We start from the raw sequence: 15,000 nt of genomic DNA on the forward strand, positions 1-15,000 counted from the left end.
AGACAGCTGTACAGACAGACACATAGACAGCTGTACAGACAGACACACAGACAGCTGTACAGACAGACACACAAACAGCTGTACAGACAGACACACAAACAGCTGGAGAGACAGACACACAAACAGCTGGAGAGACAGATGTGCAAACAGCTAGCAGATAAACAGATACTCAGATGGACAGACAGACAGATAAGCAGATGGATGGTTGTGACAGTCAGGTAGCTGGACAGACAGACAGACAGACAGACAGACAGACAGACAGCTTGCGTTGCAGACAGCTAACAGAGACACACATGGACAGACAGACAGATAGACAAACAAACAAACACACAAATAAATAGATATACAGGCAGCGAAAGTACCCGTGTATGACGTCATTGTCAGAGACTTCCGGTCGGTGAGTGTAAGCGTCTGAGAGCGCAGTGGAGGAAGAGTGAAGTGAAACTGGGTTCCTGTCTCTTTAAAAAGCGCTTTGCATGTGCAGAAAAAAACAGAAAGCGCCTGCTCAGTGTTTCAGGAATGGCAGAGTGAACTGTCTCTCTCTCTCTCTCTCTCTCTCTCTCTCTCTCTCTCTCTCTCTCTCTCTCCCCGCCGGATGTTTGCGGGGTTTTGCGGGTCTCCCAGTGGCTGGTGCGCTGTCCCCGGGTGGAGATGTGGAGATGTGGAGATGTGGATCTGGGTGTTTTGGGGGAAACAGATGGCTTCTTTGCGCTGTGTTTTTCTGCTGCTCGACTCGCGCTGACCTGCTAAAACTTGCCCCTTTTGCCCCTTTTTTTCTGGATTTACTCTGGATTTGTCCGGATTTTCCTGAAGTCGGATATTTTCCCAGCTCCATCCTGCAGTGTGTGTTGACAGCTGGGTCATGCTTTTGGGTGGTGTGAGGGATGGTGTTTGTACTGCGCTGCTTGCTGTCTGCAGTGCACACACACACACACACACACACACACTCAAACACGCACACACTCAAACACGCACACACACACACACTCTCAAACACGCGCACGCACACACACTCACACACACACAGACAGGCATATCACGCACACATACAGGCACATGAACACACACACTCTCTCTCTCACACACACACACACACACACTAATGGCGCGTGTAACAAAGTTGCGGAGCTGTAACTAAAATCAGAGTCTTGATGTTACACCTGTTCACGTTTACGCGGCCATTTTGGATCTGGACAACACACACATGGATCAGCTGAGCGGGGGCGTGTTCGCGGTGGCATTACGGATCTTTGCGTCCAAGGTCACAGTGTAGCTGATTCACAGATCATCCACGCACACGCGCTCACGCAGAAACACGCACGGGGTCGCGCATGGCCGCGTGTGCGTTACTGTGATCGCGCCTCCGGATTTGTTGTTTCTTTTTTCCTTCTTGTTTGTTGTCACTCTCTCTGTCTGTTTGTGGATGAATCCAAAATGGAAGGAAAGAAAGTGAAGCAGACGCGGAGGTCCCGCGCGCATCGGGAGCGCGTGCGGCGGCGGGAGACGCGCACAGAACCGAGTCCGGTTTCCTCCGGGTCCGAGCGCGAGCGCAGGGCCGCTACCGCCGCCGCCGCCGCCGCTGCTGCTGCTGCTGCTCATGTGAACCAGAACGGCAGGAAATCCGCTCACTCCGCGTCCTCCTCAACAACATCATCATCATCATCGGTTACATCTTCATCACCCATCATCTCCTCATCAGTGTTCTCCAGAGGATCGCGAGGAACTCCACGCCGGAAGCGCCGCGTCTCGAGCTCTCAGGATGAAGAAGAGGAGGACATCATTGACGGCTTCGCCATAGCCAGCTTCTCCAGTCTGGAGGGTCTGCAGGTAAAATCATGCTTGGGATCACACACACACACACACACACACACCAAACTTTATTGCCCATCAAACACAACATCACACACACCAGATTCTCCTCTTTCTCCTCCACACACTCTTTACAAGTCATCCTTTAGGTCCTAAGGTTCTGGGTTGTACGAAGGGAAGAATCATGAAGGGAAATAACTAAACAAGGGACCCTGTAGATTCAAGAAAATTAATCTGCCAAGTTCTGAAACATGTTTCTGGAGCCCCAACATCTACATGAGCACTTAGTTGTTGTTAGAAATAATTTTATGGTCCAGGTCGTGTCAAAGGAAGCATCTACAGAACATTATTGTACTCTAAGTGGAACATGGAACAGTGTCAGAAGTGAAGAGATGATGATACACGGCTTCAGCTCTGAAATGGGAAGTTTTTTTATAAAGGGAAAGTTTCAGTGTCTCACTCACATGAATGTCAGAAGCATTTCCACAGAAACTCTGACATCTTCCTGCTGGAGAAGTTCAGGATCACAGTGTAATTAATGACAGGACCATAGTAATAATTCACAAACACAACCTCACTGTATGAAACCCTAACGTTTCATTTGTGCCACATTCTTTCTCTCCGTCACACTTCATGTTGTTAAACATTAAAGTTTTCATACACACTTCAGATTCTTCTATAAGGTTTCAGAGCTGTCTTTTTTTGGGCTGACGTTTCTCAGATGTTTAACCTGAGCCCAGAGTAGCTGGTGATCTGTGAATCTGTTACATGAGATGGCAGAATGGCGTGTGATTAGCACACAGTGTGACAGCGACTGTCCTTGTCTTCTCACAGCTTTGTACAGAGTTGTGTGTCTTCTCCACATGTCTCTGTGGGTTCCTCCGGGTTCTCCAGTTTCGTACCAACTCCCAGACACAATCCTGACTATACCGTATGTGTTAAAGGATGTGAAGGAGTGTGTGTTAGACCGGCGTCTGATCCCAGGTGTTTTCCCCTATTACAGTCTGATTACTGATGATCTGAGTGCAGATATCGTTCAGTACGAACCGTAACCTTCGAGAAGGTAGAAGAGCGACTGGATTACAGAAGTGCAGCCTTAAAGAGCAGGAACTATCAGAGTGAAAGTCTTCAGTAAGGACAGATCTGATTGGTGGATGGTGTTAATTGGTGGATGGTGTTAATTGGTGGATGGTGACATGTATCACTGTAAATTTATCATGTACTTTGTTTCTGTGACTCAGGAAACATCCATCCAGCGCACTTCATGTTTTATTTTCCTTTAAACATGAGACTTTTATTACTAGTTTATTATTTTTTTATTTACCAGCATTTTACTTTTATATTTTTAGCTTATTATTTTCACTGGGGGTAAAAACACACTTTTATTTCATACGTTATCATTTTGTTTCTGTCACTGTGGTTGTTATTTCATTCTTCTTCCTCTTATTATTATTATTATTAATACTTGAATAATGAATATACCTTTTTTTTACTGTTTTAAACATGCTACATAAATACAGTTGATTGATTGATTGATTGATTGATCGATTTGCACAGATGGAGGGTTTATCTGACTGTATGATCTAATAGATCGTTAGTGAGTAAGATTTATCTCTAAAGTGCTGGTATAAGTCCTGGAGCAGTATAAGGATGTAGTGGATGATAAAAGGATGTAGTGCACTACAGAGTGTGTAGGAGCCACAGGATGAATAGGATAAATAGTGCACTATGTTATAATACTATTTGGAGTTTAAAAGCATTACTTTATTCCCTACACACAGGTTTATAGAGTGCTTGAAAGTGGATCTAAATCTCTTAATTTGATAAATAGTGCTGAAGATAGAGGTGTAATGTGTTCATTTATCTCCTATGAGCTATAAAAAGAACAGAATCCTGATTGATCCCTATATAGGGAAAGTAGAGGCTTGGTATTAGGGCTCATAGATAGATTATAATAAGGCCATTAACACACAGGATGAGGATTGATGGGCTGATGATGGGTCATGTTTATAACAGTAAGGAACGTGTAGTGCACTGGATGAAGTGTTCAGTGTGCAGGACTCATGTATAGATAATATTGACCGGAGCTCTTCGTCTAGTGCACGACGTTATATTACAGTGTGTAATTGTGCCACTGAGATATATCGAGCATAAAGCGTCTTTAATAGAGTGGAGACGACATTATCTCCTTCCCTAAGTAGTGCGCATAATAGAGCATATGGAGCTGAAACATCAAACTGACTTTGTTTCAGAAGCAGAGGAGATTTTACACCAGAGCAGAATTTAATGTGGACAAAATATAGATTATTTATTTAGAGACATTGATGTAAAAGGCAGGAGAAGGATTAAGTTCAGCATCAGGATCAGAGTCAGGATTAGGATCAGGGTCAGGAATAGGATCAGGGTCAGGAATAGGATCTTTATCGATCATAGTGAGGATTAGAGTCAGGATCATGGTCAGGATGAGGATCAGGGTCAGGTTCAGAGTCAGGTTCAGGATCGGAGTCAGGATCAGAGTCAGGATCAGAGTCAGGGTCAGAGTTAGGATCATGGTCAGGATGAGGATCAGAGTCAGGATCAGGATCAGAGTCAGGGTCAGAAATAGAATATTTATGGATTAGGATCAGGATCAGAGTCAGGATCAGAGTCATGATGAGGATCAGAGTCAGGGTCAGAGTCAGGGTCAGAAATGGAATATTTATTGATCGGGGTCAGGATCAGAGTAAGGATCAGAGTCAGGATCAGAGTCATGATGAGGATCAGAGTCAGGATCAGAGTCAGGGTCAGGACCAGAGTCAGGTTCAGAGTCAGGATGAGAGTCAGGGTCAGAAATGGAATATTTATTGATCAGAGTCAGGATCAGAGTCAGGATCATGGTCAGGATGAGGATCAGAGTCAGGATCAGAGTCAGGACCAGAGTCAGGATGAGAGTCAGGGTCAGAAATGGAATATTTATTGATCAGAGTCAGGATCAGAGTCATGATGAGGATCAGGGTCAGGACCAGAGTCAGGTTCAGAGTCAGGATGAGAGTCAGGGTCAGAAATGGAATATTTATTGATCAGAGTCAGGATCAGGGTCAAGTTCAGGATCAGAGTCAGGATCAGGTCAGAAATAGAATATTTATTGATCGGGGTCTGGATCAGAGTCAGGATCAGAGTCAGGATCAGAGTCATGATGAGGATCAGAGTCAGTATCAGTAATATGATCAGTGTCATTTATTAGTATATTTTTGCACACCACATTTCTCAATACCTCATCAAACTGCTGCTACTACATAAGTTTGAATATGTTTACAATCGCTGTAGTAGCACAATGTACTTTATAACATACAGTTTGTACACTGGTCAGTGCTATTTTGTGTATTTTGTGTAGTCTGTTTGTTTGTACTGTCTTTTGTCTCACACGGTTGCACTCTGTGCACTTTGTGTCTAATACTTCAGTCCTTATCTCTGTGATGTTCTGTGTAGCTCCCTGGTCCTGGAGGAACGTTGTGTCATGTCACTGTGTACTATGTCTCATATATATGGTGTAAATGACAATAAAAACTTCTCGACTTGACTTGATCAGGATCAGGATCAGGATCAGGAGGTTGCATCATGTTTACATATAAAGAGACTTTACTGTTAGGGTTGATTTGCTGTCTAATAGATTTGTGTGCTTCAGTTAAACTCATTTTAAAGCGTAGTAAAGAAACCAGTGTGGAATCAGCTGACAGTTTCAGTGCAAATACAGATAAAGGCATCTCTGCTTCATACTGTTTGTATTGTACTGTTGACTTTTTTTGTAATTTTTTATTATTGAACTTATTTTAAATACATTTGTTCTCTTCTGTATGATTTAGGAGCAGTCAGACACACAGACTCTTGTGCTGATTTTATGGTATTATCCTCAGAGCACGAGCTGAATCCCACATGGTTCTTGGTTCTGTAGTGCACTTTGAAGCTCTTTAAAGATCTTTATATTCCCCACTTGCTGCAGGTTTTAGAGAGAATCTGAAAAGTCTCGTTCACTGAGATGAGTACAGTATTATAGACATATATCTACAGCCCTGTTTCATACGTTCTGTAGTGAGCACATACACCGATGATGAACTGAATCCCATCTGGCTCTTTATTCCTTCCTCAGTGTTCACACTAGCGAGCAGACAGACGCTGATTTTCACCACGATTACAGCTGAGATGTTGAACTGTATGTTAATGAGTTATTATGTAGTAAAGTGACAAATCTGAGAACAGTAACAACACTTCCTCTCTCCTGAAATGCAGTTCCTGTAAAAAAATGGTTTCAATTTCTCTTACTGAATGTGTTTATGAGGAAAATTAAAGCTGTGTGGGTGTGTGTGTGTGTGTGTGTGGGTGTGTGTGTGTGTGTGTGTGTATCAAGAACAGTTAGCTTGAGCTGCTGAGCTGAATATGATGGCTGGCTTTTAAACACAGTCAGTTCTCTTGCTGATTAGTGTGTTATTTAATTAGTGTTTCATTAGTTGACAGGGATATAAAGAGATTTAGGCATGTAATGGACTCTCGAGTGAGGTGAGTGTATGTAGCTTGCACAGCTAATCTGCTAGCAACACTAATATGACCTCTGGCACGTAGCATATATCAAGTGAGTCGTGCTGTATTTGTTTTTAACAACATTTGTTTTTCTTTTGTTTTCAAGGAAAAGCTTTTTTTATTAACAAAAAGTCGAAATATATAATATTGACATTTTAATACTATTAATAATGTTAATGTCAATGCTAATAAAAGCAATGTGTCTAATAAATCCCACTTTTTACTGCAGTTGTGAGTGTGTGATTGACGAGTCGCTTCAACATTTCATCACCCTGACGTGTTTACACACATCTGTTTAATAACAGCAAATCTGTCTGTGTGTGTGTGTGTGTGTGTGTGTGTGTGTGTGTGAAGTCCTAGTAGCTATGTAAAGCACCTTAAATTTTATTAGAATTTTTATTTGAACAGAGATGTCGATATCATTATACACAGAAGTGATTTGAATACATCATGAGATTAAGTTTCCTCAAGCTTTGTGTGTGTGTTTGTGTGTGTTTGTTTGTGTTTGTGTTTATGTGTGTGTGTGTGTGTTTGTGTGTGTGTTTGTGTTTGTGTGTGAATGTGTGTTTGTGTTTGTGTGTGTATGTGTGTTTCTGTGTATGTGTGTTTGTGTTTGTGTGTGTTTGTATGTGTGTGTTTGTGTGTACGTGTTTGTGTGTATGTGTGTTTGTGTGTATGTGCGTTTGTGTATGTGTTTGTGTGTGTGTTTTTGTGTGTGTGTGTGTGTGTGTGTTTTTGTGTGTGTGTGTGTTTGTGTGTGTTTGTGTGTATGTGTGTTTGTGTGTGTGTTTGTGTGTATGTGTGTTTGTGTGTGTTTGTATGTGTGTGTGTGTTTCTGTGTATGTGTGTTTCTGTGTATGTGTGTTTGTGTGTGTATGTGTTTGTGTGTGTTTGCATGTGTGTGTTTGTGTGTATGTGTTTGTGTGTGTTTATGTGTTTGTGTATGTGTTTGTGTGTATGTGTGTTTGTGTATGTGTTTATGTGTGTGTTTTTGTGTGTGTGTGTGTGTTTTTGTGTGTGTGTTTGTGTATGTGTGTTTGTGTGTGTATGTGTGTTTCTGCGTATGTGTGTTTGTGTGTGTATGTGTTTGTGTGTGTTTGTATGTGTGTGTTTGTGTGTATGTGTTTGTGTGTGTATGTGTGTTTGTGTATGTGTTTGTGTGTGTTTTTGTGTGTGTGTGTGTGTTTGTGTGTATGTGTGTTTGTATGTATGTGTGTTTGTGTATGTGTTTGTGTGTGTGTTTTTGTGTGTGTGTGTTTGTGTGTATGTGTGTTTGTGTGTATGTGTGTTTGTGTGTGTGTTTTTGTGTGTGTGTATGTGTGTTTGTGTGTGTATGTGTGTTTGTGTGTGTATGTGTTTGTGTGTGTTTGTATGTGTGTGTTTGTGTGTATGTGTTTGTGTGTGTTTGTGTGTGTTTGTGTGTGTATGTGTGTTTGTGTGTATGTGTGTTTGTGTTTGTGTGTGTGTTTGTGTGTGTTTGTGTGTATGTGTGTTTGTGTATGTGTGTGTTTTTGTGTGTGTGTTTGTGTGTGTTTGTGTGTATGTGTGTTTGTGTATGTGTTTATGTGTGTGTTTTTGTGTGTGTGTTTATGTGTGTTTGTGTATGTGTTTATGTGTGTGTTTTTGTGTGTGTGTTTGTGTGTGTGTGTGTATGTGTGTGTGGTACTCTTATCGTATAAAGTAAGTAGGCATTCCAAATATCTCCTGATTGTGTTATTAGTGAAGTCATTATTGCACACTTTATACTGCACTAATATAGAGAACAAGATGCTGTGTCCCAAATGGTTCCTATAGTGCACTAGATAGGGTGTAGGGGTGTAGGGGTGTTTGTTATATAGTCCATATATCATGCATGTATAATTGGATCACTGTGAATTAAATGTGAAAGTCCTCATTCCAGTCCTCGTGTAGTGCACTATTACAGGATCTAGGGAAAGTTTGGCTTATTATCTGTCCTACGTATTAAGGACTGGAGATGTTCTATCACTCGAGTGGAGCTAGTGTTCTGTTCCATGGTGTGGTCTGCTGGAGGAACATCACTGAAGGAAGCTGAGCAGAGAAGCCAGTGCCATCAGACTCACTGAAAACCATTACAGAGTAGAGGAGGATAGGAGAACTGGAGATGGTCATGAACATCCTCTCCTTGGCTCTCCATGGCACCTGGTTCAGGAACACTTTTTGCCCTCAGCTCTTTCCACCAGCGTGTTCCAGGAAGTGCTATTTGGGGGTCATTTCTATCAGCTGCTGTCAGGCTCCACAACATCTCCTCCCAGTGGGACGCACCCCAGACAGAATTTACACTCTCACTCACTCACTCACACTCTCTCTCTTAAACACACACATACACACACTCACATGCACTCAGGTTTCTGTGCCATATCTAGTGCACTTGTAAGTGGAGTATATAAATATACAAAATATACAAATAAACACAAGTGGAAATGAAATGATGAAATAAGTTCAATAAATCCGGCGTCTTTCCTCCAGAGTGGCCGTGAGATGTGCACTAACACACCTGATTTAACTCGTTACAGTGTTGATGAGCAGCTAATGAACTGAATCTGGTCTATTAGAGCTACAGTACACACGTAACACCACTGACACTCGGGACTGTTACTTTACTGAGAAATGTTAACTCATCTAGACCTGAGTGTTGTATATATTTAACTTATTTATGAATGATCTGTGTTAATACTGAAATAACTAGCTCCTCACACAAATATTAAAACGTGTGTGTGTGTGTGTGTGTGTGTGTGTGTGGTCCCATTAGCTCGGTAAAGTGCTGCAACTTAGCTAATCTCTCTGAGAACAGAGACATTCTGCTGTTATACACAACACTGAATTTAATAGTACACACCAAATGGTGTGTGTGTGTGTGTGTGTGTGTGTGTGTGTTAGGGGAATTGTGAACACCCCTTTCCCCATTTGAGAGTAATAAATGTTGATGATAAAGTGGAGCACTTCTCCATTAGAGAGATGAGAGAGAGTGTGTGTGTGTGTGTGAGAGAGTGTGTGTGTATGTATGTGTGTGTGCCTGTCGTTGCCGCAAGCATTCCTTTATATTTTGTAGTAGGACAGCTGTAAAAATGTGCAGTCTGTCTTCGGTCTGTCTCAGTACCAATTAATATAAACACTGCTAATGGAAAAAAGCAGCGTCAGGAAAGAAAGAAAGTTCTTCTTCAGACTAAATTCACTCGTCTTCTATAACGGAGAAACAGATTGAGGCTTTAATTTTCAGCTATTTGTTAGTGACATTAGCCTCTGATTAGCTACACTTACTGTAAGAAGGGCTTCTCTTCATTCTTGGCTAATCTTTTTCTTGAATCTCTCCGTCTTCATCCTTCACAGTTAGCGGTGCCGTGTGAGTGTTAGCGTTGAGTCACCGGTGTTTATTGTGTAACACTGACCTTTAATGATGGATCAGTACGACATAATGACCGTGTCTCTTTGTGCAGAGTCGCACTGTAGCACTAATGACTGTTTATTAACGCTCTGTGTCATGTGTTCTTGAGTGTCCTTATAGAACAGCTGTGATCATCAGTGTTACACCACAGTGCTGCTCAATGCTCAGCTCTGATTGGTCAGAAGATCTCATTTTATCATTTTGGTGAGAAGATAATAAGTCAAACTTTCTTTCACTATGTAAAAAGGGGTTTTATGGAATTGTCAGCTAGATTCACTAAAAATAACATTTAAACATTTATCTACTGTAAATGTTGTTTGAACACCAAAACCTTCTAAAACAGAATTTATTTATTTATTTGTTTGTTTGTTAAGCTAAGACAAAGTTTATCGACTATAGCGTACTTATATGTTTGGATCAGTTATCTGTACTTATATGTGTTATTTATTGTAGCTTTGAATCTGTACAGGAAGAGCTTCTCCCTCATTTACACACACACACACACACACACACACACACACACACACACAGTTTGAGACCGGTGGGATTGTTCTCTCAGTGGTGTCTCTGAAGGCAACAGAAAGTAAAGATAACTGATCCAAATATAGAACTTCCTGTCAGAGAGAGAGAGAGAGAGAGAGAATGAGAATGAGACATAGAACATGACAGACAGATAGAGAGAGAGACAGACAGAGAGACAGACAGATTGTTAAACATCATTCTCCCGAACAAGGCAAATAATCTTTTCAGATATTTTTAATAATATTGTGGTAAAATCTGCAAACTAAAACCCTGCAGGTGTAAAAAAAGACAAATCCATAATTTATACGTTTAAAATAAAGTGTAAATGTGTGTAAACAGTCGCTAACACAGAAAACGCTAAAGGTTTAAACTGACTACAGCTAACACGAAACTCCACCATGAGGATGATATCTTCAGGATTAACCTCATTTTTACCTCAGTACATGTCTAATCTCAGAGTCAGTCTAATTAATGTCACTTTAATTAAAATTTGACAAACATATCTAAATGTTCCAGATCTCATTTCCACTCACTCTGTACTCTACACTGTCCTCACAGCTACTTGCTAGCTACAGTAATTGTTAGCTTCAGTCTAGCTAACTTTTGTCCTCTTGTGAGCAACAATGTTGTCATGATTTTATGGAGTTTGGTAGTTAATGCTAAGTGTAATACGTGTAATTTTACTTTTTCTGAGTCTTTTCTTAGTAATTTACCAACAACTCAACAACTCAACTCAAACAACTCAAAATTGCACAATAGTGATACTTGTGCAGACAGCCGAAGTGTAATTTTAGTTTTTCAGTCTTTTCTTAGTCATTAAAAATGTAAATGTTATGGTTTAAATGGTTCTGTGTCATTTATTTGCACTGATGATATAAAACACTTTAACACTGCCTCCTAGCTAGTTCATTGTTAGCATGTTAGCATGTTAAGAGTTTTCTTTTCTCTGAGCTCATGATGAATCTCATAGTTGGTTGGTTTGGTTCAATACAGAACAGAACAGAGTCTCTGTTCACCTCAATCTGTTGTACATGTTGAATAAATATATAGGTATATTTTATCATTGATTGTCCACCTGTTAGCATTTGTAGCACCTGTGTGTGTGTGTGTTAAGTGTTGAGTGTGTTTGTATACAGTAGCTGACATATTAGCACTGAGCTAATTTCACTGTACAGTGAGATGCTTTCTGTCATATCTCTCTTGCAGAGTCCTGACTAATAATTAAATCCCTGCTCAATGCAAGACTAGCCTTCTTTTCACACACACACACACACACACACACACACACACACACACACACACACACACACACACACACAGCGGGCGTTTTTGTGAGTGACTGTAATGGTCCTCAGTATGCTGATAAATCACACATACAGTAATAAGACCAATATAATTGTGTGTGTGTGTGTGTGTGTATGTGTGTGTGTGTTTTGCTTTGCAAATGACTGGCTGTGAAAGCAATTAGTGTAACGTTCTTCCACATTCTTCTGGTGGATATTTATCTCCGTAGGGAATGCAGTTGTATTTGAGTAAAAGTGCAGACACAGTTTATGGAAAATGTCTCCAATAAAAATGAAAGCTGCAGTATGTAAAATTCGAGAGGTGACTGAGCCAGTAGAGGAAACTAAAAGCAGCCGTATTACACAAGCGATCCAAAGTCTATTCATACATTTGATAAAAAATGTACACAATATGTTAACTTACTGTAACACAGAACTGGATGTTTAGAATATTTTAACACCTTTAACGCCACATCTTTTATTTTCACTTTAAATAACATGCTGGGGGGGTCACGGTGGCTTAGTGGTTAGCACGTTCGCCTCACACCTCCAGGGTCGGGGTTCGATTCCCGCCTCCACCTTGTGTGTGTGGAGTTTGCATGTTCTCCCCGTGCCTCGGGGGTTTTTTCCTCCGGTTTCCTCCCCCGGTCCAAAGACATGCATGGTAGGTTGATTGGCATCTCTGGAAAAATGTCCGTAGTGTGTGATTGTGTGAGTGAATGAGTGTGTGTGTGTGTGCCCTGTGATGGGTTGGCACTCCGTCCAGGGTGTATCCTGCCTTGATGCCCAATGACGCCTGAGATAGGCACAGGCTCCCCGTGACCCGAGGTAGTTCGGATAAGCGGTAGAAGATGAATGAATGAATGAATAACATGTTGGATATAAAAACAGTTATTTTTATATTTTTACAGTTTACTCTACTGGTAAATATGTCGTATTGTATAAACAGCTGCTGAAATCTACATTAGCATTTATATTAATTTATTGACCCATTAATCTGAAAATAAGTAATTAAGTCAAAGCTGCAATACTGAGTGTAACTACAAACTACTAGTTTGTTCTGATTTTTTTCTTAAAACTAATTTATTATCGCATCTGAGAAAAAAGCTGATGTTCTGGATAAAATCTATCTTGATGTTATTTTCACTAAGTCTGTATAATCAACTTACCAGCTTGAACCTTACTAGGTAAACTGCTAGCTTCAGTCCAGCTAACTTATAGTCATTATCTGAGTTGTTCAGTTTCCTAGCAACAAGACAGAAACAAGATTTCTCAAGATTTCTCAAGTAACATTTACACTTTCGTAGTTTCCGTATAAAATATTTTAAATGCTATGTTCTAGCATTGCACATTGCTACCCTTTACTCATTAGCTAGCTTATACTTTGTCTGAATGTTTGCCGGTTGATTAAATACGGTGTCCCTGGTTTTAATCATATGAACAGAAAATGTTTGATTATTTAATTCAGATCAGTGTTTGATTCAAACCTTCAGGTTTCTAGTTTGAGTTCTGAACATTTACAAACATCTGAGACTCACAATGATGCAGCATTTATCTTTGTTAGCAGTGGATGCTAAGTATAATGACATATGTCATTAAAAATGATTTGTGTCTTTTTTTTAATAATTTTGACCCTCACTGTGTCTTTACACTGTGAGAATAAAATAAAATAAAGTATAAAAAGAAATTCATGAGCCTCAAATCTTGCACAGGTAAAAATATAAGTTGTAGGTGCTAATGATTATGTAGCATCACACCAGACTGGTGTCTAATAAATAGCGATCTCATTCATCCGTGTACATTATGGAGGCTTTTGAGGTAAACTGTTTCATTTTTATTGATTTTTTTTCTCCGCCTGGACAGATTTTCTTGTTAACAGCATCAGAACCTCAGAAAATGTAATGTACTGTGATTCAATTCTTCTGCTTTATCACTTATCCATCCTAAATATTAACATCTTATTATTATAAGCTTATTATGCTTTAGTATATTATTATATATGCATGGAAGTGTGAAATGACCAAACCAGACACAGAAAAAGTATTATTATTATTATTATTATTATTCATTCATTTCATTCATCTTCTACCACTTATCCGAACTACCTCGGGTCACGGGGAGCCTGTGCCTATCTCAGGCGTCATCGGGTATCAAGGCAGGATACACTCTGGACGGAGTGCCAACCCATCGCAGGGCACACACACACACTCTATTATTATTATTATTATTTATAATTTAGTTTCATTATATGATATGATAAATGTACGGCTGGAGTGTTTTTATTTATTTATTAATATGTTTAAGCAACTAAACAACTAAGATGCTGACTAAAAGCTAGCTAGACTGAAACTAGCAGTTTATCTAGCTAGGATCCAGGTGCTTTGTTTAAACCGACTCGGTGAATACGAACAGTGGCAAATTTTTACCTCAGGTGTGTTGGTAAATTACTAAAATAAATCCCAGAACAACTAAAATTACGATGTAGTTACAGTCAACATTGATGCTTTGGCTGACAAATTAGAAAAGCCTAGTTTATTGCCATAGTAACAAGGCAATGATCATAAATGCTACGGCTAAGCTGTAGATTTTGGTAATAATAATAATAATAATAATAATAATAATAATAATAATAATAATAATAATAATGGGGAAGTCGTGGCCTAATGGTTAGAGAGTCTGACTCGTAACCCTAAGGTTAAATGGCTGCCCACTGCTCCGGGTGTGTGTTCACAGTGTGTGTGTGTGTGTGTGTGTGTGTGTGTTCACTGCTGTGTATGTGTGCACTTTGGATGAGTTAAATGCAGAGAACAAATTCTGAGTATGGGTCACCGTACTTAGCCGTATGTCACGTCACTTTCATAATAATAATAATAGTGTTATTGTAACCTTGTAAAATATTGTGTATTAATTACAGCGGTGATTTCTGTAATAAAGATCTCAATGGAAATGTCCTCCTGGAGTTTATCACCAGTGGATCAGGTAAAATAAACTGTTCCTTTCGGCAGACGTGTGAATCGCGGTGTGTGTTTCACTTTATAAATGACGCCGGCTGTGAAAGCAATTAGCGTAACAGTTTTTCAGATTCGGCTCCATAGTCCGACTGATGCAGACAGATTAATGCTGAAACCTGGAGGGCGAGAGGCCTTTATCTCTTTCTCTCTCTCTCTCTCTCTCTCTCTCTCGCTCTCTCTCGCTCTCTCTCTGTAAAAGCGAGATTGATTCAGTAGCGAGCCGCAGGGTTTATCAGGGTTTCATCAGCATTTTATCACTCTGACTCTGAAGATGACTCTGGCAGCTCAGTTAGATCTTTCTCTTTTGTGTTAAAAAGCTTTTTAAGTAAAAAAATAAATCTATTATACAGTAGAGTTGAGCTGAATGATGATATTGTACGGACATCGATGAACACTGAGTAGCAGTGAAAAAAACACA

General features: G+C 40.1%; 1 protein-coding gene across 7 annotated transcripts in view; it reads left to right on the forward strand.

Moving 5' to 3' along the window:
- Positions 1–524: 524 nt before the first annotated feature.
- The window catches only part of fbrsl1 (fibrosin-like 1), a 205,231-nt gene continuing 190,755 nt past the window's right edge, over positions 525–15,000 (forward strand). For 4 of the 7 annotated variants that reach the window (XM_060883175.1, XM_060883182.1, XM_060883179.1 and 1 more), the window contains exon 1: positions 525–1,827. In XM_060883175.1, coding sequence (XP_060739158.1) covers positions 1,435–1,827 — 393 coding nt within the window. In that variant the 5' untranslated portion in view covers positions 525–1,434. The remainder of the gene's footprint in view (positions 1,828–15,000) is intronic. The other 3 variants (XM_060883181.1, XM_060883178.1, XM_060883180.1) reach the window with 1 other exon arrangement.

This window comes from Tachysurus vachellii, chromosome 12, assembly GCF_030014155.1.
Source record: "Tachysurus vachellii isolate PV-2020 chromosome 12, HZAU_Pvac_v1, whole genome shotgun sequence".
NCBI classification, from domain to species: domain Eukaryota; kingdom Metazoa; phylum Chordata; class Actinopteri; order Siluriformes; family Bagridae; genus Tachysurus; species Tachysurus vachellii.